The sequence below is a fragment of the Mobula birostris genome, chromosome X (assembly GCF_030028105.1).
Source record: "Mobula birostris isolate sMobBir1 chromosome X, sMobBir1.hap1, whole genome shotgun sequence".
In the NCBI taxonomy this organism is placed as follows: domain Eukaryota; kingdom Metazoa; phylum Chordata; class Chondrichthyes; order Myliobatiformes; family Myliobatidae; genus Mobula; species Mobula birostris.
Genome location: NC_092402.1, coordinates 41396052 through 41422908, shown reverse-complemented (window position 1 = coordinate 41422908; position 26857 = coordinate 41396052). Strand labels below are relative to the sequence as shown.

Here is a 26857-nt window from a genome sequence, read left to right as displayed (position 1 = left end):
TGGAGAGGATGCAGATTAGGCTCATCAGGATGCTGCCTGGATTGGAGGGCATGTGCTATAATGAGTGGTTTGACAACAGGTTGTTTTATCAAGAGCAGTGGGAGTTGAGAGGAGAACTAATATAAGTTTAAGATCATGCAAAGCATAGATACACAGCCAGTATCCTATTCGCAAGAGTTGAAAAGTCTAGTACTAGAGGGCTTGCATTTTAGGTGAGAGGGGATTTTCAAAGGAGATGTGCAACTTTCAGTAATTTTTCCCCCTTCCATTACCCTCTTCAAATCCTCCCTCCAACCTCTTCACTTCTTATCTGCCTATCACCTCTCCCTGGTGCCCCCCTCCTTCCTTTTCTCCCACGGTTCACTCTCCTCTATCAGATTCCTCCTTCACCAGTCCTTTACCACCTATCACCTCCCAGCTTCTTACTTCATCTCCCTCCCCCCACCCCCTGGCTACACACCCATCACCTTCTATCCCCTCCTCCCACTTTATTCTGGCTTCTTCTCCTTTCCTTTCCAGCCCTGATGAAGGTCTCAGCCCAAAACTTTGATTGTTTATTCATTTCCATAAACGGTACCTGACCTACCGAGTTCCTCCAGCATTTTGTGTTGCAAGCGGGCACATGAATGCAGAGAATGGAGGGCTATGAACATTGTGTAGGCAGAAGGAACTAGCTTAATTAGAAGTTTGATTACTAGATTAGGTGGTTCAGCACAACAAGTGTGGGCTGTACTGTTCTATTTAAACACAGTTTTATAACGATGTAACTGGAAAGATGCATTTTGAGTTAGCTGAACCATTGCACACAATACAAAAACAAAACTGACACCATAGGACAATTAAAGCTCAGCTTTTAATCAGTAAAAGGGGAAGGAAATATTTTTCAGTAGTACAGCAATAAAATTTACAGCAAATGAATGCTGCCTGTTTATACACTTTTCATATACACAGTCAAACCATACATTTCACAAATAAAATTAATCTATTGAGCATTTCAATTTGATGCACTGTAGTAGATTGCTTTATAGTTTAATGGTGATTATTAACCAGTTTTAGAATTAATTGTGTTCCGCTATTTCTCTTTATCCAATATACAATGGAAGGGATTAAAAACATGCCTCTGCTTTTGAAATACACTTTAGAAGTTAATATTTGAGCTACACAGAACTGCCTTAGTACTGAACTATTTAAATTGGAAATGGTTTACTCTATCACAAAATGAGTCATAACTCCATTTGGACATCTTTGAAGCTCCCTGATATAGGTTACTCTTTTCCCATGCCCTGTGATAAACTGAAATCTTTCTACCCAAAACCAGTTTTAAATGTAGTATATTCTCCCCATCTCTCCCACAAGGCTTTTGGAAAACTTCTAAAAATGTCACATAATACTGCTTGTGAGGCCCAATTGTGGACTTCTGAACCGAGCTGGTGAAATATTGTGATAATGCAGTCTAAGTCAACTTTCCCCATGTGTAGCATAATGTAGGCTCACTGATAGTAAAACATTATATTACATATCACTGATAGTAAAACTTCATTAGTATGACCTTCTAAGGGTTTGCATAGGGATGAGAAATAAAACATGCTAATAGACTACCTTTTCAAATTGGATTTCTAGTTCTCTCCCCACTGACTTGAATAACAGAACTAAAAATGGCTCAGTAGACCTTTGCTAAATTTGCAAGATGTTGGCTCGACATTTTACTTGCATATTCCGTTTATTTCAAGCAGCCTCAAGCATTTGGGCAGCATCAAAAAAAATCTTAAAAATGCATTGCCACTTTTTCCTGTATATACTTTTGTCAATAATAAAGAGCTTTACTGAAATAGGATGGTTTCAGACCTTAAATTCTTAGTTAAATGCAATTGCAAAATTTGAATCTGGCTCTGACCACAGCTGATACAAGCAGTTTCCATTATTCATCTCTACCACACAAACAATATGCCTCAAAGTTCAAAAATCACTGACAACTCCCTGCAGCAAAATGCAACTTGTTTTCAAATATTTCCAAATTTTAGTAAACTTGGATTGTTCTCTCCTCAGTGGTAGCATACCACATGGATAGTTTTAACTTCTGAATCCCAAAAGGTGTTTTAAAAAAAGTGCTTTTAATATAAAAACAATTTTAAGGGCTTTACATGTACTTGACAATCAGCCTCATTAACATTTCACTGTACTGCTAAATTCAGCATTGCACAATATCCATTCAATCATAGCAGACTATTGTAATTATACACTGAACATGTCGTGGCCACCTATCTGTTTCTCCTTTAGGAGAAAGCCGAGCTGATCAGCAGAGAGACCAATATTATTTTCCTTTGGTCTATCTTTAGGAACAGTCAGAGCTCCATTCAGTATAAGTAATTAAGAGGCCTGGATTGATGATCCAAAGCATGCAAATTCAATTCCCATTATGCCAGCTTGAGAAACTAAAAAAGAAAAATCTTGAAATAATAAACCATTTTCATTTAAAATCCATCTTTGGTCTGTTATACAAACCAAATTATATACTGATATCCTTTGAAAAGGACCATCCGCAGACTGATCATTTTCTGACCTGTATGACGCGAAATTTGTTGTTTTGTGGCAGCAGCAGTGCAAAGACATAAAAGTGACTAACAGGCTACTCAGCTCAAAGTTCGGCAACAGCTTAAGAGAAAATTCTCTACCACCACCTTGGCAGTAACAACTACTTCCCACATCATCACATGCCCTGTATGAATAAAACACAATTCAAACACTGGTCATATATCAACAGCTTGTTTCTGCACAACCAAGATTCATTTTCTAAAGCAGGTGCACTGCAGCCAAAACATCTCAAAGTGCATCATCTATGAATTTAAACCAAGAATTTACTTTTAACCCCAGATTGTGCTTGAAGCTGTTAATAATCTACTAAATCCACATGATAAAGGACCAAGAAAAGATCACATTTTCCCCACAGTGTACCAGGTTTTCTTTTGAACCATCTGCAAAGGAATGATAGGACCCAAATTGAAACATGAGACTGGTATGATACAAAGCCTTTTGTTGGGTTAAATTTAAATCAAGCAGTCAGAAAATGAGGTGACAATGCAGTAAAAGCATTATATGCAAAAGTAACTTAAGGTACTGGTTCTCAAAAGACAAATATAAACAATTACTTGTAAACCACTGTAATTAGTTGTTCATCATATTGAAACAATAATTGAGACAGGACCCCACATTGGCTAATGCGCACAGAATTTACATTGGAGAGGCAGCACACTCTGTGCCAAATTCCATGTCCAGAGTGATGGATTCTACAAAACCAAAGAGGAAAAGACAAGTAAATTTGACAGAATTTTTTCAGATCAGAGTATCAACTCTTGGTATTTTTTTTAATATACACTTACCAAGGCCACCTGCTGCTCCTTGTTCATTTCCCTCATTGTTGCTCCCACAATGCATTAATGAGTCCAGCGTGCGAGGAGACATTGGAAACAAGTCACTGGTGTTACCAGAATTTGTTCTGTGCAGATTACATGCATGAAAAACAGATTTTCTAATTATCCAATTTTCAATGCAAATGAAATTTACATAATAATTACCAATTGAATTCTTGATGCAACTTAGAAGACATTTCAATATATTCTAACACTGTTGGTATAAAGTTATTCAAGCAACACAATTTAATTACAAATTTGGCACCAAAATATACACAGCAAATTACTAGGACAAAATAATGCATCTAGCATTACTTACGGCGTCACACAAATGAATTTTCTCTTCAGGTATGCAAATGTTTCTACAACACAAAATAAGTTGAATATTAAGTAACATTAAATGAGGCAGATTTAGTCAATTAATAATAAAATTATATAGATCTAGCAGACAAGCTAAATGGGAAATTAAAATAGAATACTCAGAACTAAAAGAATGCATAGTCTTCTGCTGTGATATTCAGTTTAGAAAGATCAGCAATCTTGCTAATTTGAGAAATTCTTTGGTTTCTCAGTTGTTCTGTTGATCAAGAAATTCTCAAATGGCAGTCCAGCCATTTCTTAGAACAAAGGAAGACCTGTGGCTCTGCCTGACAGTGAACTCCAGCATGGGAAACAAAAGTGCTGCTAAATTAACTGATGGAGAATTCTCTGCAATTGGCTGATCCAGAACATCTGGTTGGAGAATTTGGCTGTGCCGAAATAAATGATACATATGCAATTTCAAGTATCTGATGTTTCAGCTTAAAAGACGTTATGGTTATAATTTCTCTGGCTTGTCTCTTTAGAGTTTGAATAATTATGTCCTGAGTTTGGACTATTGAGCAAGCTCACAATAACAGCGCCTTCTCAAAATTCCAAACGTAGCATTTCAAAATGAGTGATTAAAAATTCACCTGGATCATTGGGATCAATAGCTTCTGAAGGTTCACTGCAGCAATATTTTCCAAATGCCTCTTCTTTTGGAATGTCAGGATATAAATACACCAGTGGTGACACAAGAATGTTGGTGGCATCCATGATCTTGTAGCTTATAATAATGTCAGCAAAGGACATGTTGGTCAGCTGTTGCTTGGTGTATGGCTCCACAGACTGGATTTGGGTTTTTCCTGACAGAAAGGTCAAAGAAGCAAAAAGCCACAGATAAGATATGAAAGGGCTTATTGTGCTGGAATATTTTCTTTAACAACATTTACATCATGGAGTTCTCAAATCTTGTGGTTTGGCAACATTTTGGCCCAACTCACATGCTCCACATCACATCTTGGAAATAAAATAGTTGTGCTTTATACACCAGGTGCAAGTGCCAATCAATTATTAAAGCTTCAAGAATGATTCCACCTTGTGTGCCATAATGTGCACCATTGCCAAGTTCAGAATAGCATTTCTGGTGGAACCAGTTTGAATATTCAGTCTTTACACCAATTATAACCGTGCCTTCGGATGTAGTGGGAGTCGTAGGGCAAAGTACAGTGTGGGGGAGGGGGGGACCCACAATGCTTGCTTGTTGAAACTGAGCAAAATGCTTTCACATAGCGACAATTTGCTATCTTGTAAGATGTGATCCATTTCCAACACAGAAAACAGCTTTCATTTTATCTCAAGGCCAGCATCTTAAATTGGACACAATCTGCCAAAAGTACTGAAACAATGCTGCTTAAAAAGTTGAGTAAACCACAGCACTTTTGATCAGATTTGCAACTACAAGAACTATGTTTAATCTAGCATCCAAACACCATGTGGCGAATAGCTTGGCATAATTAAATCCAAATTAACTTTAGTGTGACTCTGCTCTGACTAAAATTAAACAGATTGGGATTCAATTTAAAAAAGGCTAGCAACACCAGCTGTGTAAATCACTTATGGCTCCTACTCTAATTTCTCTAATAGAGTCTTCACTTCAATTTTACTCAGAACATCAGAACTTTGCAACACTTTCCCAATTAAAATCAGTAAAAGCTAACTGACATGGATTTTAAGATCTTTCCAAATATTTTTTTCTCTGTACTTAGTTTAAGAAAAGTACACAACTAAATAAGATTGCATTATTCCATGACTGGGAAACGTCATGGTATATCTTAAGTGAATAATTTTTTAAAAAACACTGAGTGTGCAGAGACAAGGGCAAGTCCAGTATTTACTACCAATCCCTTCCTGATCATGAAACAGTAATTAGAAGATGGGCTGGTTTCTTGAATAACAGCATGGATTGCAGACCGATTACAATAGGCATAACTTCAAATGGAACTCAGCTTAGTCAGGTTAATGCAAAGCTAGAGTCATACATGGACCCTACTGGGCAAAGCAAGCTTCCTCTGTTCTAGGACGATACTCAGTTGAGTTCAACACTAACTGTCTGATATCAGCCCTTTATCAGAGCAGTTCTAACAAAGGATTCTGGATCTGAAATATTAACTATTTCTCTCTTGATAATTGCTGCCTGACCAGCTGGGTGTTCCATAATTTTTTGTTTTAAACTTTATATTTCCCACAAATGTGGTTTTTAATTTTCGAGTAGCAAGCTAGTATCGAAAGCTTATATAATTTTCTTCATACTGACAAGATGAATTTCTCCAGCTACTGAAATTATTTTGTAGTCAAAAGCAGCTACATACCATTGATATCCTTTTCCACCCAAGTAAATGTGATACCCCCTTCTTTGTTGCTCTCACTAAAACGAAGGAGGAATGTGCCCGGGGGTTTCACGTTCAGCAAGGCTCTCTCTCGTTCTTTACTTATGAAACCCATGATATATCTGAATGGATAAAAATACACATCATACAAATTTATTAAAAGTTGGTTAAAATTTGGGCACAATGTTACATTCAGAACATTTCCAAGATCAATATAAAAGTACTAGTAAATTTGCATTATCTGCATGAATCATTCTCAACATGGGTGCCCTCCACCTCACAGAGCTGTGTGCTGAGCCCACTGCTGTACACTCTGCTCACACACCAGTGCACAGCCAAACACCTGAGTAATCACATTGTCAATTTTGATGACGTGACAGTGGTGGGGCTCATCATCACTGCTTGGTACAGAAAATGCAATGCAGTGGACAGAAAGGCTCTACAACAGGTAATCAAAACTGCCCAATGCATCACCAGCACCCACCTACCAACCAAGACATATATACAGAAAGGTGACAGAAAAGGACCAGTAACATCATGAAGGGTCCCACCTACCCTGCTCATGGATTGTTTGTCCCACTTCCATCAGGGAATAGGTTACATAGCATCCATGCCAGAACCACTAGACTTAAAAACAATTTCCTTCCCCAAGCAGCAAGGCTGATCAACATGTTTACCCACTAACTCCCACTACTTTATTATTTCCTGTCAGTCACCTTATACGCAGCCTAGTGTCACTTTATGTACACAAGCTTTTTTATTTATATTTATTATGTTTTCTTTTATTATTGTGTTCTTTATATTTTATGTCTTTTCTGTGCTGCATTGGATCAGGATTAACAATTATTTCATTCTCCTTTACACGTGTGTACAAGAAATGACATTAAACAATCTTGAATTTAAACAAAAACAGGTGCCTATTAAATTATGGACTTTGATTGTGTTGCACAAAAAGCATGTAAAGAGTTAAATATAATATAGATGCATGTCAGAACAAACACTTACCCATCATTCCAGAGAGAAAGAATGAATTTCTTTACCAAGTCTATAATGTTGTCCAGCCACACCCAGAATGAAAATGCTTTGCCAGGCATATTTTCCTTGATTAATTAGAATTGAGGGGGAAAAAAAAGGTTATGCAAGTCATTGAAAACATTCACAGTTTCCTCATCAAAACCTTTTTTTTTTGTTTGTATTACAAAAAAATTTTAACCTGAAAATGCTCAATCATTTACACTGTTTATCTGCCCGACAAAACATTACGCTGAACAACATGTCACCAATAACACAAAAATTGTTGGAGACTTCAGACAGCAAGTTGCAGCAAGGATTCTGCTCAGTTATTTACAAGGCGGCAAGATGTTGCTTAATTCAAAAGAAACCCAAGTCATTTTCACTGAACAAATGAGGTGGAGGTCTAAAGATTACTGCAAGTATTTGGATTTAAAAAAAACTGGGAAAAGAAAGGTTTACTCACTTTACAGAATTTTGCCCAGGTGATTTGGCACCCAGAATAGGTGACACCAGGACCTTAAAAACAAAACATATGTTACAATAAGAGATCAAGTATATACAAGTAGAAATAAAAGACTTCAGATTTTCCATTACACCATGTATTCACCATTGTAATATTTATATTTCCCATATTGGTCAGAACAGTGTTTTAGGATAACTGGAAATGGTTGTAAATGACAGATATTTGACAGTAACCAATTGCCAGAGAGAGTAAATATTAATAATGAACTTCAAGTCTCATTGAAAGTTCTAGTTTTGAAAATAAAATTTTCTTTAGCAATAAATTTATTACATTTATTTTTATTTAAACAGAAACTGTCCCTGAATATTTCCAACTGAATTATACTTTATATTATGGAGTTTCATTTTGTAGCCAAAAAGACAGCTTACAACATTATGATCCAACATCACAATAAAGATGGAGAGGTATGTTATCTGAACAACAGAAAATCTTTAGGCGTTTAAGTTGTGTCTGAGGGACTTTATTACAGCACAGATAGAATTTGATTTCACATTTCATCAGAAACGATATTTCCAACAAGAACAGAACTCCAGTAAGTTATAAATTATAGTGCTTGGTATAGTACTTAATACTCATGGAATAACTCCCATGACAAGTTTTCTATGACTCACCAAGTAGCTTCTCAGCCAATGTTGCCAGCTGTTCCATATTGAGTCCTCTTTTTGTGGTGGAAGAGAATTGCCAGCTGAGAATCTCTGCTACTTGGTCCCATGTGGCAACTGGAGGTTTTGTGAAAAAGTTCACATTCTGCTTCAAAACAATAAATAATAAATAACTCCACAATGCAAAACAGCAAATTGACTGTCATTAATTAGCAATAATATTGGCTTAAATGTAAATTGCTATTTCTTTAACACTAAAATTTATCACATGCAACTGCATTACCTAAGGCTGGACTGAGTAATAATCTTTATTTAATTCAAGAATATGAAAATATACAGAGTAATGCAAAATTTAATTCAAACATTATCCTTTGAATTTGGAAAATTACATTACCATCATTGTGTTTAGTCCATAATTTATTCTACCACAAAAAAATTACAAAAGAGAAAAATCAACATAAAATCTTCCATCCTTCTCCTTCAGAAAGCTTGCTGAGAGATAACATCACAAGGATAATCAGATTTTACATGCCAAATTGCATCTTTCTGAATTTTTTTCTCATTAACTTAATTCTACATTTAGCATTCAAGTCTTTAGAATGTCACAAACTCATCTTTTTTTGCAGATTAACCTTGGTAACTGAACATATCCAAATAGCTCTAACTTTATCTTATCGTATTAGAAAATGCATGAACAACATTAGACATTGTCCTAAATGGGCCATATTAGAAATTTCTACTTTATTACTCAATTAAACATTGCTCCAAATATTCCTTTCCAGAGAAGATTGGATAACATTAAATTTAAGAACAAGGCAATTTCATACCTTTGGATTATTGGTTAACATATTGTACCAAAGGATTGAGGCCCAAGCATTAGGCATCTGGCAGATGTTAGAGATTACAACAACTGGCAGTGAAGAGGTCTGTTGGAAAAAAAATTTAAAAGTTACAAAACATTGCACACTATAGGAAAAATGGCATTCTCATTTGTTCATTCAACATGATACAAACATCTAAAAAAAATTTTCAAAAACGCATGCAATAGTTTTCTTCTGCATTGCTCTGTACCATTGACAATACAGGAAATAATGTTGCTACATCAATGCATGGCATGTAAAACAAGTAATCTACAAGTAAAGATGAAAGTAATCTGAGTGTGAAGACTGCTTAATCCATCAACACACAAAGAGAATGCAAAGCATTTTTCACAAAATGATGACATCAGTTACGTAGTTGCTTGCACCATCACAAATATTGGTACAGTTACTCCCCGAGTTACGAACATCCTACTTACGAACAACTTGTACTTACGAAAGGCCTGCTATAAGGCCTATATTAAAAATTCGTCGGCTCGAGGAAGGAGAACGCTGTCCGCCATTTTAAGTTGGATCACGTTGCCATTAACACTGTGTAACTTTGTATTTGGCTTTAAGTTTTTCTTAGCAAGATTCATCCTGACCCCCCTTTTCCAGTCAGCACTGCCCCCACTTGTCCCTTATTTAACCTGTCTCAGTGCGGGTGGACTTTAGGACCCGGGGGAGCTCAGGACCTGCCGCCCGCGGCTGCTGCTGAATCCGCAGTGTTTCCGTTCTGTTGACAGAAAACGATCACGATTGAAAATAAAGTGAAAATAATAAAGTGATCGGAAAGAGGTGAAACGCCATCAGCATTGGTCAACGATCGGAACAATTTTAAAGGATAAATGAGAATAATGGAGCATGTGAAAGGCCCTGCCCCGATGAAAGCTACAATTATTACTAAGCAATGCAGTGGTTTAATTATTGAAATACATATGTTTCTTAAGTGTTTTATATGCATAGAAAGGTAAAATATATACTATATATTAAGACAAACGTTTGAAGAACGGACGCTAAATAAGACTGGATTGTACCTGTTCCGACCTACGTACAAATCCGACTTAAAGACAGACTTAGAAACGGCACTCGTTTGTAACCCGGGGACTGCATGTACACTGTTTTGCCATGAAAGTACATTATGATTTAGGTTTATCAAATACACTTAAATGGCTGCAAGTAAAAGGTAAAAAGAAATGCCATGGAAGGAAGGTAGATGGCACAACACACCTCCAAATCAATTTTAAGTCCTTGATGGTAAACTTCTGTCTCGAAAGTTATCAGATGTAGCTCTTCAGTAACGATGAGGGAAGCCTAAAACAATATTGAACAGTATTATCTCAAATGAAGGTCATTACAGGTGGATAAACTGCATAAACATGCATCTTCACCAAAACACAGAAAGATAAATAAAACATCCCCTACATCTTCCTCTATATCAATTCTACAAATTGTACTACATCAATATGAAATGCTTGTTACTAAGGGGTGTAGTAACTATGACAGCTTTTATCCATGATTCGGAAAAGCTTGTGACAAAGAATGCCGAAAATAATCCACTACACTTTGAAGTACATGAAGCAGGTCCAAGACCACCTATAAACAAATTTGAGATACTAGTAACTTCATAAAATCTGATGCACAAACTTCACTTGGATGCACTTGGAGAGTGATATTGAAAATGTAGTTTCTTTAAAAAAAGTGGATTTTAAATTTGTACCTACATCACTACTTGCTCTCCCTCCATTTCCACACCTCTGCTCTCTCAGTGTCTAAAATGAAAACAAAACTGATTAGCACAGTCATCACTTAGAAAAAAACATTGTACTGCAGTTTCAGTTTAAGAGCTCAAAAAGAAGTAGTATACATAAAATAACTGAATATATTCCACAATGCCAAACACTAATCAAGATTTTTTTAATTGTTATGATTTATCACGAAATAAGAATGCAAGTAAATGGAAATTAATTTACGAGTGATGGGTTTATCTGGGCAACCATATCCATTCCAGCCATCTGGTATCCATCTAAATTAATACCCTTTGCCAGCACCTGGTCCAAAACATTTTATTCTTTGGCAATTCAAGTGCTCATCAAGATAATTAATCATTGTGAGTACCTGCCTCCACTACTTCTCAGTCATAACTTTCCAGACTGCAACCGTTCTCTGGATGAAACTAAAATCTCAAATCCCCTCTTTTTAAAATCTATATCCTCTGATTTCAGTTATTTCCCTTACGGGAAAACATTTCTTACAGCATGCTCCTCAAATTTTGTAGGCCTCCCTCAGGCTTCTCTGTTCCAAGGAAAGCAGAGCAGCTTTTTAACAAATTACAGTCAACAAATTTCACGACACATGCCGGTGACAATAAATCCGATTCTGAACTCTCTTCATAGTTGGAAGTGTCGCATCCGAGGCAGCATTCTAGTAAGTCTCCTCTGCATTCCCTCACATACATTCACATTCTTTCTATATTGTGACAACCAGAACTGCACACCTCAGCTGTGGCTGAACCAAAGTTCTGTAAAGTCACACCTTCACAAAATATTTTTATTTCTTTAATGACCCAACTAATGAAGGCAAACATTTTGTATAGGTTCTTTAACCCTTATCTATCCATGCACAACCTTTAAGGATCTATGGATGTGTACTTGGATCCCCTGTCCTTCTAAGCTCCCTCAGGTCCTACCATTTATAAAACATGTGCTACTCGGAATCCATTACCTCAGTTATCAAGATTTAATTCCATCTACCATTGCCCCACCCAATTTCCCATCTGATTAACATTGTCTGTAACTTAAGACCTTGCTCTTTATGATTAAAATAACCAATCTAACACTTATAATTTATTTCCTTTTAACTTATGTTGTTGGATACTCTATAAATTGCATTTGAAGGGCAATACCAACAGCTGTATTTTATGTTGAGAAAATGTTACTAAGTTCATAATCTTTACTGAAGATTTTGTAGTGAATTAGAAGGCTACACAGAAAGCAAGCATAATTTACGAGCCTTACGTATGATACTATAGTAATGCATCAATTATAGCGAAAGATAGACTGCAGAAATATATAGAGATCCAGGTTTATACTCACTAGCAAAATTATCTCAATTTTAGATACTTAGCTAAAAATGCAAATCTAATACTTAAGTATACATAGGCAGCCTTTAAATACATACCGATATCACAGAGAATAATGAGCAAGCATCGTAAATCAATATTAGAGTATTCAACATCTCTCCATAATACTAACCAAATGCTTAAATTCTGCTGAAAGACTTCCATTGTTTGATTCTTCCATATTCATAACTTTTGTATTGGTTCCCAGTATGTTGAATTTCCGTGATCTAATTAGAAGAAACAATGAAACCATAACTGCTGTTCAAGCTGGTAATCTACTAGGACATTCCTTACAACTAATTTCAATTCTCTAACAAATTACTTGTTCAGGCTTCTTCAGTTAATCCAGAATTTAACAAACAATTATCAATTAGTTATGGTTGTGATACAGCTGAGATGGTAATCCATATTGTACTTGAATTTGTAGTTGTAGAGCAGACAGGGAATTAAAATCAATTTATGCAGCATCTTTATGACTTGAAAGTTTACTAAAACTTCCAAACACAAGTTTTACTAAACCAACAGCTGATTGTTCAGAAATCCCGCTGGTCCAATTAGTTCAGAATGTGAGCTGGGAGCCCAGAGTGAAGAGGGCTAGAGCTGGGGGTCCACAACTCTGACGGTCAAGAATGTGGGTAGCTTTGCAGTTGGCACTGGGGTCCAGAATGCCTGCATATATTCCATTCCTTTTCAACGCACTAGTTTCTCCAGAAAATGTGTTGTGCTACTTTGTAACAATGGGGGGGGGGGCAGGGGAGGAAATGAAATCAATATTTCGGTTTAGAGGCAACATCCAATTGACTGGAAGATCCACCAACCTGCCCTACCAAATTTCCAATGGTGCTCGGTTTTACTAGATTACAAACACACAAATTCTGCATTAAAATTCAGGATTTTTCCAAGCACTTAAGACGTTGGAAATGAAAATAGACATGTACTATTAATCCGCAATTCATCTATACACCAAACAAGATTTATAGATGAATACATGATTCATACTGGATCTGGAAATAAATGCTTAATACACATTTGCCTAAAGTTTTTCTAAAAACTTAAAATTGTAGTCTACAATTTCTATACCTTATTTTCACTTCTTTTTGCTAAAGTAATACAAGTAATAATTTTAAACAGAACTTACTTAGTAGGGCTTCAAAATAAGATTTCTGCATCCTCAGAAGTGCATTTGGATTCAACCGACTGAAAACCTAACTAACCATATTATGAAACAGAAAGCTCATTGCATGATAACAATTTGAGATCTCTCATTCTAAAGTAGCCCACTAAGCTATACAGTTCCTGCACATTAGAGATGGGTATTAAGAGCAGCTCTCTGACCATAACCCACATCCCAAGAATAAATTTTAGTACAACTTTTGTAATGCAGAGGCTGGAATGGCATTGACCTTAAGCAGATTCACATTTGGCTATCAGACGATATTTTAAAGACTCAGAGTTATAGAGTAATTACCTTGCATACATCTTCAGTTTAATTATATCATAAGCAAATGGAAAAGCAAGAACAATATTCATTGTACAAAGGAATCTTCTAAAATATTGAAGTGATTGAATCTAATTTTCCTGTGCATAAACAATGGTTTATATTTTTAGCCTGAATAATATAGGTGGCCTATCCTGCACACCCCTTCCACTGTAAGATGGCCAGGTGTGCATGGTAGGCTGTCTATTTAACTTACAATGTTAAGTATTGTTGTAAGTTTCTAGTTCTATGACATACTATTAAAATGGTGCTTGGAAGTAGGTACTGAGGAGATGTCAGGGGTAAGTTTTTTTATGCAGAGAGTGGTGAGTACGTGCAGTGAGCCGCCAGCGGTGCTGGTGGAGGTGAAAATGATAGGGTCTTTTAAGAGACTCCTGGATAGGTACATGGAGCTTCGAAAAATAGAGGGCTATGGGTAACCCTAGTAATTTCTAAGGTAAGGACATGTTTGGTACAGTTTTGTGAGCTGAAGGGCCTGTATTGCGCTGCAAGTTTTCTATGTTTCTAAATTATAAGGAGTAAAGTTACAGTTTGATAGAGAATATAGAGAATGGTGTACAAACAAAAAATTGTCAATATATCTTCCAGTATAAAGAGAAGAGCTGAAAAAGGTAAAACAAAAATCTCACCCCCTCAGTGCAGAACCATCTCCAGAATCCCTGAAACAAGATTGACAGAAAACATTAGTACAAATCTTGTTAAGGTCTGTAGTGCTAGAAATTCAGAGGAAATTAACTGAAGCTAAAAGGATTTTCCTTCTGCAATTTTAATTAGGTGAAGGTATTTTTTTCCTTTTCTCTCCCCACCCCATAAAAGCATGGGGCAAACCAGCCACACTTATGTAACTTCTCGTATATCCTTACAATTTGCATTTTCTTGATTTTCACACAAGTGCTTTTTCCAGAACACAAAACAGCATTCTAGATACACCAAGGCTCTGTGAAAGTGAACTACAATTCGCTCCCCTTTGCTTTCCAGCCCTGATAGTTCTACTGCCATTCAACTGTTAAAAAAAATCTGGATCACCTCTACTATCTTAAACAATAAACTCTGCCAATTTATTGGTGCCAATGATGTCTTCATGTACTGACTGCAGGAGGTTCTATCTATAGTCTCAATACAATTGCAAATACATTATATCGTATGGGAGAACACTTTCAAATTGCATCAATACACTAATCCTATACTACCGGCAGGATCAACAGTCATTTTTAGGTACTATTGGGTAATAACATTGTCTCTTGATAAACAAGACTAAAAACATGACAGAATAACATACATAAAAGTGAAACTCAGAGTGGAGGAGAAGGGACACTCAAACATGCAGAATGGAAAAAGGATGTTACTTAAAACATATGCATCATTATAAACACATGGACAAAGCATATTATCATTTACTTGTTTAAAAAAGTTATGTACACGAATTGGAAACAGAGTGAAAGGAATTACATTTGTATAATGGAAAAGCACATTTGTTAGATAATACAGCAAGTATTCCCAGCAAAATAAAACATATGTAACGGTTTAGTCAATAATTTGCACTCACTTGTCAATGGCAACCTTTATCTTTAGCTGATAATTTAATTCAGGAAATTTAACCAGCAACCTGCGAATGGAAAGCATATATTAGTTACAATGCAAAAGGAACGGCAGACTGAAGTGCAAATGTCATTACTATATTACACATATGAAAAATACATTGTGGTTTAAATGCAGGAAATCTTTAAGACAAATAATGCTGCAAATAATTAGCAGCAGGAAGCTACTCAATGCTACAAGATCTTGAGGGAAATTACCTCAGTTTAGTACCAAATTAAGGTTGCTCAATCTACTTGCAAGATGATTCAATATTCATGCTGTAATTGTCATTTCATTAAAGTGATTTAACTGTTTACAGACACATAGTTGAGTGTGACAATCTGACATGAACACAAGGCACATATGTGAAATCTATTTAAAGGGAGCACTTCACTTTCTAGGGGTTTACATCAATTGATGAAAACTTCTCCTTCGGGATTGAGGGTGACATGCTTCCATTCTGGTTTTGTGGGTTCGGAGATAATTAACGAAGGTCACAATGAGAACCACAGACTCTTCCACAGATGGGGAAGGAGGTGGCTGATGCAACAGGTGGCAGGATGGTTTGTGAGGTGATACTCTCTTCTTGCTTACACAAGGCTGCATGCTCCTAACAGACAGCCTCAGAAGTTCTCAGTACAATCACAAATGCACCTTGGCTGATTGTGGGTCAGTTTGCTGCTAGGGCAAGTGGTACTCTATATTTGCGTACAGCGAGATGGGACTGAAACTCAAATCAGCGTGTAATACGAATTGATAATTGCATTTTACTGGCCAAAACAGAATTGCAAATTCAGATTCCTGCTTTGCATTTTGAACCCAATCATTCAGCATTCAGTGCTCCAGAACTGCAGGAAGACTGAGCAAGCACAATGATGCCTGGCAATTCCACTTAAAAAAAGTGTCCCCCACACAAGCATCCAACAACTTGGCGAGGGCGGGGGGGGGGGGCGGGGAAGAGAAGTTTTCCCATAAATTAAGCCATTTCTGGCTTTCCTATATCACATTCATTCCACCATGCACTTACATGATGTCTTTATTACAGCAGCAAATAATTGTGCCATCATTAAAAATAAAGCTTGCTTTGCAGCACTGCCAGGGAACATATTTTGTCCTCGGCACCAGTCATATGGCATTCTCGGGACACTAGAAGACCTACACATCAACTTAAATCCTTGCCTTCATCCTTTAGCCCCTTCTCCCTCTGATTCTCAAATCTCAGCCAAAACCCCTAACAGATAACCTGTCACTTGAACCTCAATTCCATTCTAAAACCTTCACCCCATAACCCTAAAACCCCTTACCTACCAGGAATCTATCAACGCTGCCTTAAATACACCCAATGACTTGGCCTCAATAGCTCTCCATGGCAACAAATACATCACTCCATCTGAAGAAATTCCTCATCTCAGTTCTAAAGGGATGTACCTTTGTGAGGTTGAGCTCTCATGTCCTAGATTCTCCTACTAATGGAAACAACATCTTGACATTGAAACGTAATGAATACTTAATTGCCTGGATAGAGTCATTGAGATTCCCCCCCCCCCCCCCCATTCTTCTGAGCTCAAAGTACAGGCTCAGAGCCATTAAACTTGGAGGCCTGTATACAACCCCCAGAGTCTTGGCTGGCTCATTCTACATGTTCTGATCCATAATGAGTTGTTATCAACTTAGTTTTTTTAAATAAACAGAGCCACAACTCCCCCTCTGCCCACCTGTTTGTCTTTTCAATAGGATGCTCCCCCTTGGATGCTCCCTGCTCTGGCTCTCTTTTACCCATATCACCATGATGCCCATGACACTGTACCAATCAATTTTGATCTGCACTAAAACTTATTTATCTTGTTATGTATGCTGAGCAGTCAAGTGCAACAACTTCAGTCCTATACTCATGTCTCATGGTTGAGCACTCAGTGTACACAATATTTTTGAAGCAGTCTCACCAAACCTTTATACAAATAGAGCAAGACATTTCTATCCCTGCAGTCGAACTAAAACCTCATGCAATAAACACCAACACACATTTGGCCCTCCTAATCACTTACTAAACCTGGGCGTTAACTTCCAGTGCACAAGGACACCCAGGTCCTTCTGAACACAAAAACACCTTTCAGTCTCTTGTCATTTAAAAAGATACACTGCAATTTGCTTAAATCTCAAATTCCAGAACATGAGATTGCTACAGATACATTTAATTGCACAGAGGAAATTAAGCAAAACTTTTGAATATTCCATGATATTTAGTGGTGGCAGTTTTAAAAAGAAATATTTACAGTACAAATCCTACTAATGATCACTCTAAATATCAACTCTCAAAATTTATGTAAGCTAATCAATTAGCAACCAGCCACAATAGCAGGATAGGTAACCAATAATTCAGGTGAGTATTTTGCCAATATAATCCTATTTTATTGTAGTGGTGCATTACCAGGACAGCTCTGCTACCTACCTCACTTTAGTCGTGAATTGCACACCTGTCTTGATCACTAGGGGACGATCTGGATGCATTGGCATGCAAGGCTGTCTCTCCACAACAAAAGCACTAAGAACGAACAGACACATTAGGTCAATCAGAAGCTCTATAAATGTTATGAATAAACTATATCTGATAGTGTCTGTTGCCACAGTACGACTTATTTAAATTAAAAACTTGGCTTATGTTGGTTAATCACTGCTAATCTGAAAATGGACAAGTGCACTATTGGGTGACTGCAATTGACTAATACATGTTAAAAACTGCAAATACAAGTTTGCTGTATTGATATGTGGCATGTACTTCATAACCTGAGTTTACATTTATTTCAAGGTAACCCGATAACACATACGTTTTGAAATAGATATTTTTGCGCCAAATACAAAAAAAGGCAAAACACTTGGCAGTAAAGGCTGTAGGTAAAGAAATGGGAGCAGTAACTCAATCGTATGCATTATAACAATCATCTAACTACAACAAATAGCCTGATAAAAAAAAATGCAGATGTACTATTGTCACCAAATTGTCCTCTCAATTTGCATTTGGATGTTGCAAAGCTGCACAAGAGGCACAAAGACACAAAAATTAAATGGAGCTTGTGTAGTTCTATTTTATCAAGTTCCATTGTGGAAAATTACTTCATTATTTTCTGTGAAAAAATGTCATTCCTTGTAAGTTGTATGTACAAATAAATGAACTAGATTGCACGCACAAAATAACACAGAATAATGGTAGAGCAACGGTTACCAGATCAAAGGTTTGTATAAATGCAAAGGATCAACATGCACAAAACTCAAAGTACCTTTTAATTAAGCTCCTAAATAATTCAACAATCCTCTCTTCCAGCACAGGTCTGTGGTGAACAATAGGATCACCTTTGTACGAAACTTTTTGCTGCAGTTCTTCCAGTTTTTTAATCTGTTGTCTTGTCTGAAGCTGAGACTCGGCCAAAGATGTAATCCTGATACATAGAGAAACAAAAAACATTATGCCAAATAGACATTTGATCTGCATCTTAGATTCTCCTGCCATGGTTTTTTTTTAAATTTCAAATAAGATTTATACTGTGCCAGAGCAAAATCCTGTAGATGCTAGAAGTCTGAAATAACAGAAGGCTGTAAGTATTCAGAAAGTCACAAAATATGTGTTGAAAGGTTATTGACCCAAAACATTAATTTAGCTCCTTGCTTGATAGCTGCTCCTGAATTTATATTGCAGCTTTCTAGAATTTTATTGGGCTTGGCTGAAGGCTGATCTGAAACTTTTTCCAAGGCAGTGATATAAAGAAAACAACTACGTAAGTGAGAAAATACTACTTTGCATTCAAAATTCGTTTAATACAGGCTGGTAATCTCCCAAAAAAATCAGTGAAAGCTAATTGCATATTAATACAACCAACTGTTCCAGAAAATACAGCACCATTAACTAAATTGTCTTTTAACTAATACGAGTTACAGCCTGCCAACCCCAGAAAGACTTGTTTATTCCTATTGTTCTATTTGTTAATTAAGTCCAGTAGAATGTGCACCCTTTCCATGCCCTGAAATTTACTTGTCAGCTTCCAATGTGATACCTTAGTGAAAGCTTTTCAGAAATCCAAATACACATCTGCATCCTTGAAGAATGCAACAGATTAGCTAAATAATTTCAGTTTCATAAATCCATGCTGTCTCTACTCTCATTCTATTGTATAAGAAAAGAATAATCTTTCAGTTACTATATGATTTTATACCAGTTCTCAAGACGGTCAAGGCAGATGTTGGGGGGACCTCCTATACATGCTACTTGTTGCCGCCTTTTCCAGTCAGCCAGTTCCTCATCCATTAATGTCTTCTGCACAAACTCCACAGTAGACAGCAGGGCAGCTAAGTCAGTGACTATTTGCTGTTTAAAAGTAAAGGTTTATGGTAAGAATAATCATTTTAAATTTTGAACAACAGGCAAACAATTTTTTTTTAAAAAACCTTACCCTTCTCATTTGATCTAAAGCAGTCAACATCTGTTCCAACTGTGCCATCTTCTGTCTTGTCGCCGCTTGTGAATTCCCATTTAAATCTTGCACATCTGTTAACATTTAGAATAAGTTTCTTTTACTTGAAAAAAACATGTGATGGTTAAATTAACTATTTTCAATTTATAATGCCTTGAAAAGTTACTTTGCTATCATAGATCTTTTCAAAATAGCATATAGTACAACTCACCTCCTTGGCTCTTTAAGGTCTTGTAGTTGAAATCAAAATCATCCTGTAGGTTTTCCAAAACTTTAATTTTGTGTTCAAGATCCTGAAGAACAATTGAAAATTATTGTTTCTGTGATATGATCATTTACAGTCAGGATGCTCAACTACTCCTCCCTCCTCATTATCCTCAACAATGGGTGAACCCCCCCCCACCCCCAAGGGCTGTGTGCTGAGCTCACTGCTGTACACTCCACTCACACGACTGCATGGCCAAACACCCAAGTAATCACATTGTCAAGCTTACCGATGACATGACAGTGGTGGGGCTTGCCCCCAACAATGTGATGGTCTACACAGAAGAGACAAAAGAGCTCAGGGCCTGGTACCAGGCAAATAATCTGTTCCTCAATGTCAACAAAATAAAGACGGTTATTGACTTCAGGAGAACTCGCACCACTCACACCCCACCCTTACATCAGTGGCACAGCAGTAGAAACTGCAAGCAGTTTCAAACTCCTGAGAGTGCAGATCACACAACCTCTTATGGTCTCAGAACACATCCTACACAGTGAAGAAAGCTCATCAGCAACTCTACATTCTGAGGAGGCTGAAGAGAGCAGGACTATGCACATCCATACTTACGTCATTGTACAGATGCACAGTAGAGAGCATCCCCACAGGCTGCACCACTGCTTAGTACAGAAACTGCACTGCAATGGATAGTCAGAACTGCCCAACGCACCACAGGTACCAGCCTACCCGCCATCAAGGATATATATATATAGATAGATAGATAGATAGATAGATAGAGCGCGAAAAAGAAAGAAAGGTGCCAGAAGAGGACCAGTAACATCATGAAGGATCCCACCCACCCTGCTCATGGACTCCCATCAGGAAGGTTACGTAGCATCGATACCAGGGCCACCAGACTCGAAAACAGTTACTTTCTCCAAGCTGCTCAACATGTCTACCCACTAACTCAACCACTACTTTATTATTTCATGTCAGTCACCTCATGTACAGCCTGGCATCACTTTATGGACATACAATCAATGTACACAAGCTATCTTATTTATACTTATTGTGCTTTCTTTTATAATTATTATTATTGTGTTCTTTATCTTGTTTTTTTTTTGTGCTGCATTGGACCCATAGTAACAATTATTTCATTTTCCTTTGCACTTGTGTACAGGAAATTACATTAAACAATTCAATCTTGAATTTGCAAATTTCACAAAGCAAAAATAACTTCAAGCTACATGTTTTTGAAACCATTCGAATTAAATTTATGCTATAAAGCTTCAAGATAAAATACACTTAAGAACCACTGAGTATCAGGTGGTTGAAGTAAATAAGGCTTGGGAACATGAATTTCAGCATGTTAAACAGAATGTAAACATACTGAGCAACAACAAAGCAACTTGAGTGGCTTAACAGTAAACCCAAATTCTAAATTTGACATTAGCTGAGGATTCTCAGGTACATCTGTCTAGCCATACACTTGACAATTTTGCATTGCCAATCACCCTGTACTGCTTGGCAGTCCCAAGCAATCACAGCAATTATTCAGGTTTACAAAACTGATTTTAATCTACATAAATAGTTTAGTAAAAATCTTCAATGAAGAAATTTATTTATAATATTTTTGCCAAATGCCAAGTACAAATGTCTAAATAAGAATTTCTACACCAAACTCCAACCTATGATACCATAATTTGATACATTTCTACATGACCAACCATCTTTGTCAGACCCTTTTTAACTAGAATATTTATAAGCAATAATGTTCAGAGGAAAGAAATTAATTTACTTCCATGTAGCCAGTTCAAATAAATGCTAAGATACAATTTGTATTGTTTTGAAAATTCAAATGGACTCACCTGCACTCTTTTCCTTACATCCTGTAGATTATGTTCAAGAATTTGCTGCTTCTCAGTTACTACAGAACTGTGATGTGGTGACTGTCCAGGTTGCTTTAGAAACAAAATGCATACATTTTCAAAGCAATGAAAAGGTAAATGTGTGGAATATGTAGAATGCACAATTGAATCCCGGAATAAATGTGAAATAACAAGACCAAGCATAATTAAGATTGGTAGTTCTTTAAGACAACTGAGAAAAACAATAGGGGTGAATAGACAGAATCCTGCTTTTCCTCCAATAACAATTATGTCAAGTTCTGATAAAGCCAATCACTCTTAAATAGCTGTGAATATATTTTACTTGCACCCTTCAGGACACATTTCTGGAAAAAACAAATAGAAGCTCATTCTGCCATTCAAAATGACCACATGGCTGATCTTTCACTACAGCACCACTCCAAGTATGGTCAAACCGGAGTTTTGGAGAGCTGCAACATTACCTTGTGGCTGTTGATCCTCACACCATACACTTTCTTAACCATCCTGTCACACGGCAACTTTGAAGGATCTATGAACTTCAACTCCATGATCCCTCTCTGTTCCTCCGCACCACAAGAATCCTGCACTTTTCCAAGTGCATCACACCATCCTTTTCCAGATTAAATTCCATCTACCACTCTCTGTCCAGCTCTGCATCCTGATTATATCCCATGTAACCTATGAAAAACTTCCACGCTATCCACAACACCACCAATCTTAGTGTCATCTGAAAACTTACTAACTCATCCTTCTGCTTCCTCATCCAAGTCATTTATATTTTCCCCAATCCCATGTATTCTAATTGAATAACTTCCAAAGTTGCACCTTATTAAAAACTGAAAGTTCAACTCACCAGGCCCATTGGTTCCCCTATGTAATGTTCATTATAATCCCAAGAATCGACCCATTTACCAAAAAGATTTACCATTCATTAATCACTGCTACATCCTATTAATATCTTCCAAATGCTCTGTTATGACTTCCACAATAAAAGACTATGTCCTTCTTCTGACATCAGGCAAACTGGGCTATGGTTCCACATTTTTTCCCTCGCCCACATATTTTTCTTTTTAAAATGTCACAGTGATACATTTGCTAATTTCCAATCTGTGGCACCGCAGCAAATTTATGAAGGCTTGGAGGATGATAATCAGTCTCCTCAAATTTTATCTCTTTCAAAGCCTTGGGATCAAGATAATCAGACACTAGAAATTATATATAATATTGGAGAATTTATTTTTTCTTCTCAAGTACTATTGTCATAATAATGCTAATTAACTTCTGTTCTTTGTTCAATCGCGACCTGTTGTTCTTAACTATTTCCAGGAAGGTTTCTGCAGTTTCTTTAATGAAGATAGAAAATGTGTTTAATTTCTCCTCCTTTTTCTTAATGCACTTTCTCCTTCTCTTAAGGGACCCACATTAAGTTTTGCTTCTCTTTCCATCTATAGAAGCATTTACTGTCTGTTTTTACATCTTTGCTCTGGTTAGAATAGTCTCATATTCTACTTTACTTTCCCTATGAATTCCTTGGTCCTCCTTTGATCATATCCTAGACTTTCTCAATCCTTAGGCTTACTGATTTGCTTTCACAAACAAAACTTAACTTGTGCTTTTCCTTAGCTTTTCAGTAGCTACGGATAAACCTCTTGGGTTTTGTGCTTTAGAAACAGGATTATTTATTTGCTATAAACAGTATAAACTCTTGAAATAATTTTAATGTGGTTAACTCATGCCTTGTGCATTTAAAAAAAAATGTTCTCCTTTGCTTTCATCCTATCTACATTGGAGGTTCTGTCACAGACCACAATAAGCTGCTCTTTTTCCTCCTACTCCAAGATTCCCTTCAGCCCCAAAGGAGACTCTGGATATGACACCAGACATGCAAACAGCCTTCAAGAATCCCACTTCTGAGCTGCAAATAACAGAGCACATCCTGCTAACTATAAAATTCTCTATCACCAGTATATTGTTTCATTCTTTCTCCCAGTTTCAGTTGAACACGGAAGTACATTGTATAAAATGTGAATGCTGCTGCTAAAGAATACATTTCTATTACTATTTGAGGGCAAAATATTTCAACAACTTTATTTAGACAGTTTACCTGCGAGACAGATGCAGCAACTTGAAGGAGACGAGCTTCTTCCCATAGGCATCTTGCTATGATTCGCGCAATTTCCATTGGCCTCTCCAAATACCGATTCTGGAAAAAAAAAGGAATAATTATTAGCAAATTACACTGGACAACAAAGATTTTGCATCCTGAATACTTTTGGGTGCGTCTTATGGAATGTGGGCTACTGATCATGAAAATCACCATGAAATTTCCCTATCATGCACCGATTTTTTTTTAAATCGCCGATATTTGTTATTTCAATTCATAATTCTGTCAATTAAAATGTTGCCCACAATGTAAGCTGAAAAGTTTTCTACTTGTCCAGGCATGCCTGGGCAGGCTTAGTCAGGGTGAATTCTGCATGGCAGGATAAGTTTCAGAGAGGCTATAAAAGCATCACAACCACACCATTCTATACATTGCATTTACACGTATATGAGTTTGCGATCATGTTGATGAGCATGCTCTACGCGCATAGCATATTGTGCGTATTTATTATAATAAAGTAATTGTATTTTCAGGAGTATTTGTCACAGCAAGATATTTTGCCAATGTTGCGACAGCCGCGATGCTTTCTGGTATATTTGTGGTGAGTATACGCTTAAATCTCAAAGACGGAGCATGACCCTTATTAAGAAAACCTTAAAGCTCTACTTGCATGTAAATTTGGCGACCAAGACAAAACCTGGGCTGCTCACATTTGTTGCGCAACACGCACTGTCAATCTTAGAGCTTGGCTCAAAGGTACTTGGAAAGCAATGTCGTTTGCTGTTCTGATGATATGGCAAGTGCAAAAGGATCATGTGACAGACTGCTACTTCTATCTGACTAGCATGCCTGGTTTCTCTGCTAAAAACAAGAAATCCATTGAATACTCCAATCTTCCTTCAGCCATGAGACCTCTGCTGCATGACGATAGTCTTCCAGTGCTGAAGCCAAGAGAGACGTGAAGCCTCGAGGAGGCAGACGAAGATGCCACGATGTACAAGCCAGGAATGGAAAGACAACACTGATACAGATTTTGAACCATTTCTGTTGAGGGAGCCTCATCTGATAACTCAAACTGAGTTAAATGATCTGGTCAGAGACTTGTGTTTGTCAAAAGCAAAAGCAGAATTACTGGGTTCAAGACTGCAAGGATGGAATCTGCTGTCACCAGGCACAAAAACCTCCATGTGGGTTTTCGATATTTGAGACAGACATTTCCCAGAATAACTGATGCCAAGATTTCGGAAGGCAATTTTGTTGGTCCACAAGTTAAATAGGTCATCATAGGCAATTCGAAGACCAGAGAAGGACGTTCAAGGACGTTTTTGAAAATTTTCTTGGCAACTACAGAGCACCAAACTACATGCAGCTGGTTGACAACATGCTTCAAGCATACAAAACCATGAGGTGCAACATGTCAGTAAAGCTTCATTTTCTGTGTTCCCATTTAGACTTCTTCCCTGCAAGTCTTGGCATTGCCAGTGATGAGCATGGTGAAAGGTTTCACCAGGACATTGCGGTCATGGAGAAAAGGTATCAGGGCAACTGGAAACCCTGCTTGGGTGATTATTGTTCGACACTGAAGCAAGAAGCCTCAGACAAAGAGTACAAACAAACAAACAAAACATATTTAGCTTAGTTAGCAAAGCATCAGCACCATTATGCAATTAAACACATTATATTCAATAAAACTTAACTTCATTTCTCCAAATTCCTATTGATACAAGTAGTCTGAAATTAAATTTGTGTTCAGCTTCGAGCAGTTTATCATAAAGAAAAAATATTTCAGAGGAAGCAACACTTGCAAAAAAATTTGCTGTCCAGTGTTATTTTCCACAAGGCAAGACAGTTCTTGTGAGGCTTTAGGGTTCTGACTTTTATTGCCCCTCATTCTTTGGGGAAACCTTCAGTTTTCATGGATGTTTGCAAAGAGCAAGAATTGCAGATTGTATATTGTATACATTCTCTGGTATTAAACGGAACTATTGAAAAAAATGAAGCAATCAAAAACTTCGTTTTGGTGGTTTATTAAAGTGATTTTTAAAAACTGATGGTCACAATGCATATCCAATGAAAACTTAAAGACAGATAAAGCAAGTTAAGTGACAAATTTCCAGATGACTAACTACGGCAGCATCAGGAACCTCTTTACTAGATTCTTTCCACTTCAACCTTGACAATTTACTAGTGTAACCCCATGAAAGTGTTAAGGCAATTGGATATGCTAAGCAGGAACCTTGGAAATTTTAATTACCAAAAGTTAGCATCACTGTCTCAAATACACTTCATTTCCTCTACAAACTTCTACTACACTGGAAAAGTATAACATTAATCATAAATAGAAGCCATTCAAGGCAAGTATCAACGAAGCTTGCAAATGGCATCATTCTATGTTACATTTAAAGGAAAAAAAGCTTGTTAAGTTTTAACCAAGTCTTTGCAGGGATTCATTGTTGAAGCTCAACATATGCTTAAGGGGATTAAATATGGGCTGTGTTATTCAGGCCATAAAGTACAGGCCTAATCAGCATCAGTTATTCACTGCAAAGAATATCAGCTATTATTATATTGAAACTATCCACACTCATCTTTAATTACATATTCATTCACCAACAGTAGATAAATACCTGGAGGTACTGCTTGATCTTCCGCAGATTATGCTGATACAAGACATTGGATTCTTGCAAAAATCTGCTGTACTGTTGGTCAATCTCACCCAACAGATTGTGGAATACCAGTGTAGCATGTGATTCCTTACTGGCAGCATATGCCCTAGAATGTTAAACAGTTATTTCAATGGCAAAATTAACTCGTCATCACCACATTGGCATCTTCATTATAAAATTAATATTCTGGATAACAGCAACCAAAATAAATTAAAACAAATTCAGAGAAATCTAAAACTAAAA

At 36.9% G+C, this 26857-nt stretch overlaps 1 protein-coding gene across 4 annotated transcripts in view; it reads right to left on the bottom strand.

Moving 5' to 3' along the window:
- Positions 1 to 834: 834 nt before the first annotated feature.
- stat3 (signal transducer and activator of transcription 3 (acute-phase response factor)) overlaps positions 835 to 26857 on the bottom strand; it is a 44967-nt gene continuing 18944 nt past the window's right edge. For 2 of the 4 annotated variants that reach the window (XM_072249266.1, XM_072249267.1), the window contains 22 exons: positions 26576 to 26720; positions 23949 to 24047; positions 21824 to 21916; positions 19965 to 20046; positions 19733 to 19827; positions 19496 to 19647; positions 18566 to 18724; positions 17740 to 17832; positions 15259 to 15318; positions 14342 to 14371; positions 12348 to 12441; positions 10818 to 10865; positions 10324 to 10407; positions 9064 to 9162; positions 8246 to 8384; positions 7575 to 7627; positions 7103 to 7197; positions 6080 to 6219; positions 4361 to 4573; positions 3727 to 3769; positions 3378 to 3493; positions 835 to 3284 (listed from right to left, as the gene is read on the bottom strand). In XM_072249266.1, the coding sequence (XP_072105367.1) occupies positions 3229 to 3284; positions 3378 to 3493; positions 3727 to 3769; positions 4361 to 4573; positions 6080 to 6219; positions 7103 to 7197; positions 7575 to 7627; positions 8246 to 8384; positions 9064 to 9162; positions 10324 to 10407; positions 10818 to 10865; positions 12348 to 12441; positions 14342 to 14371; positions 15259 to 15318; positions 17740 to 17832; positions 18566 to 18724; positions 19496 to 19647; positions 19733 to 19827; positions 19965 to 20046; positions 21824 to 21916; positions 23949 to 24047; positions 26576 to 26720 (2188 nt within the window). In that variant the 3' untranslated portion in view covers positions 835 to 3228. The remainder of the gene's footprint in view (positions 3285 to 3377; positions 3494 to 3726; positions 3770 to 4360; positions 4574 to 6079; positions 6220 to 7102; positions 7198 to 7574; positions 7628 to 8245; positions 8385 to 9063; positions 9163 to 10323; positions 10408 to 10817; positions 10866 to 12347; positions 12442 to 14341; positions 14372 to 15258; positions 15319 to 17739; positions 17833 to 18565; positions 18725 to 19495; positions 19648 to 19732; positions 19828 to 19964; positions 20047 to 21823; positions 21917 to 23948; positions 24048 to 26575; positions 26721 to 26857) is intronic. The other 2 variants (XM_072249268.1, XM_072249269.1) reach the window with 2 other exon arrangements.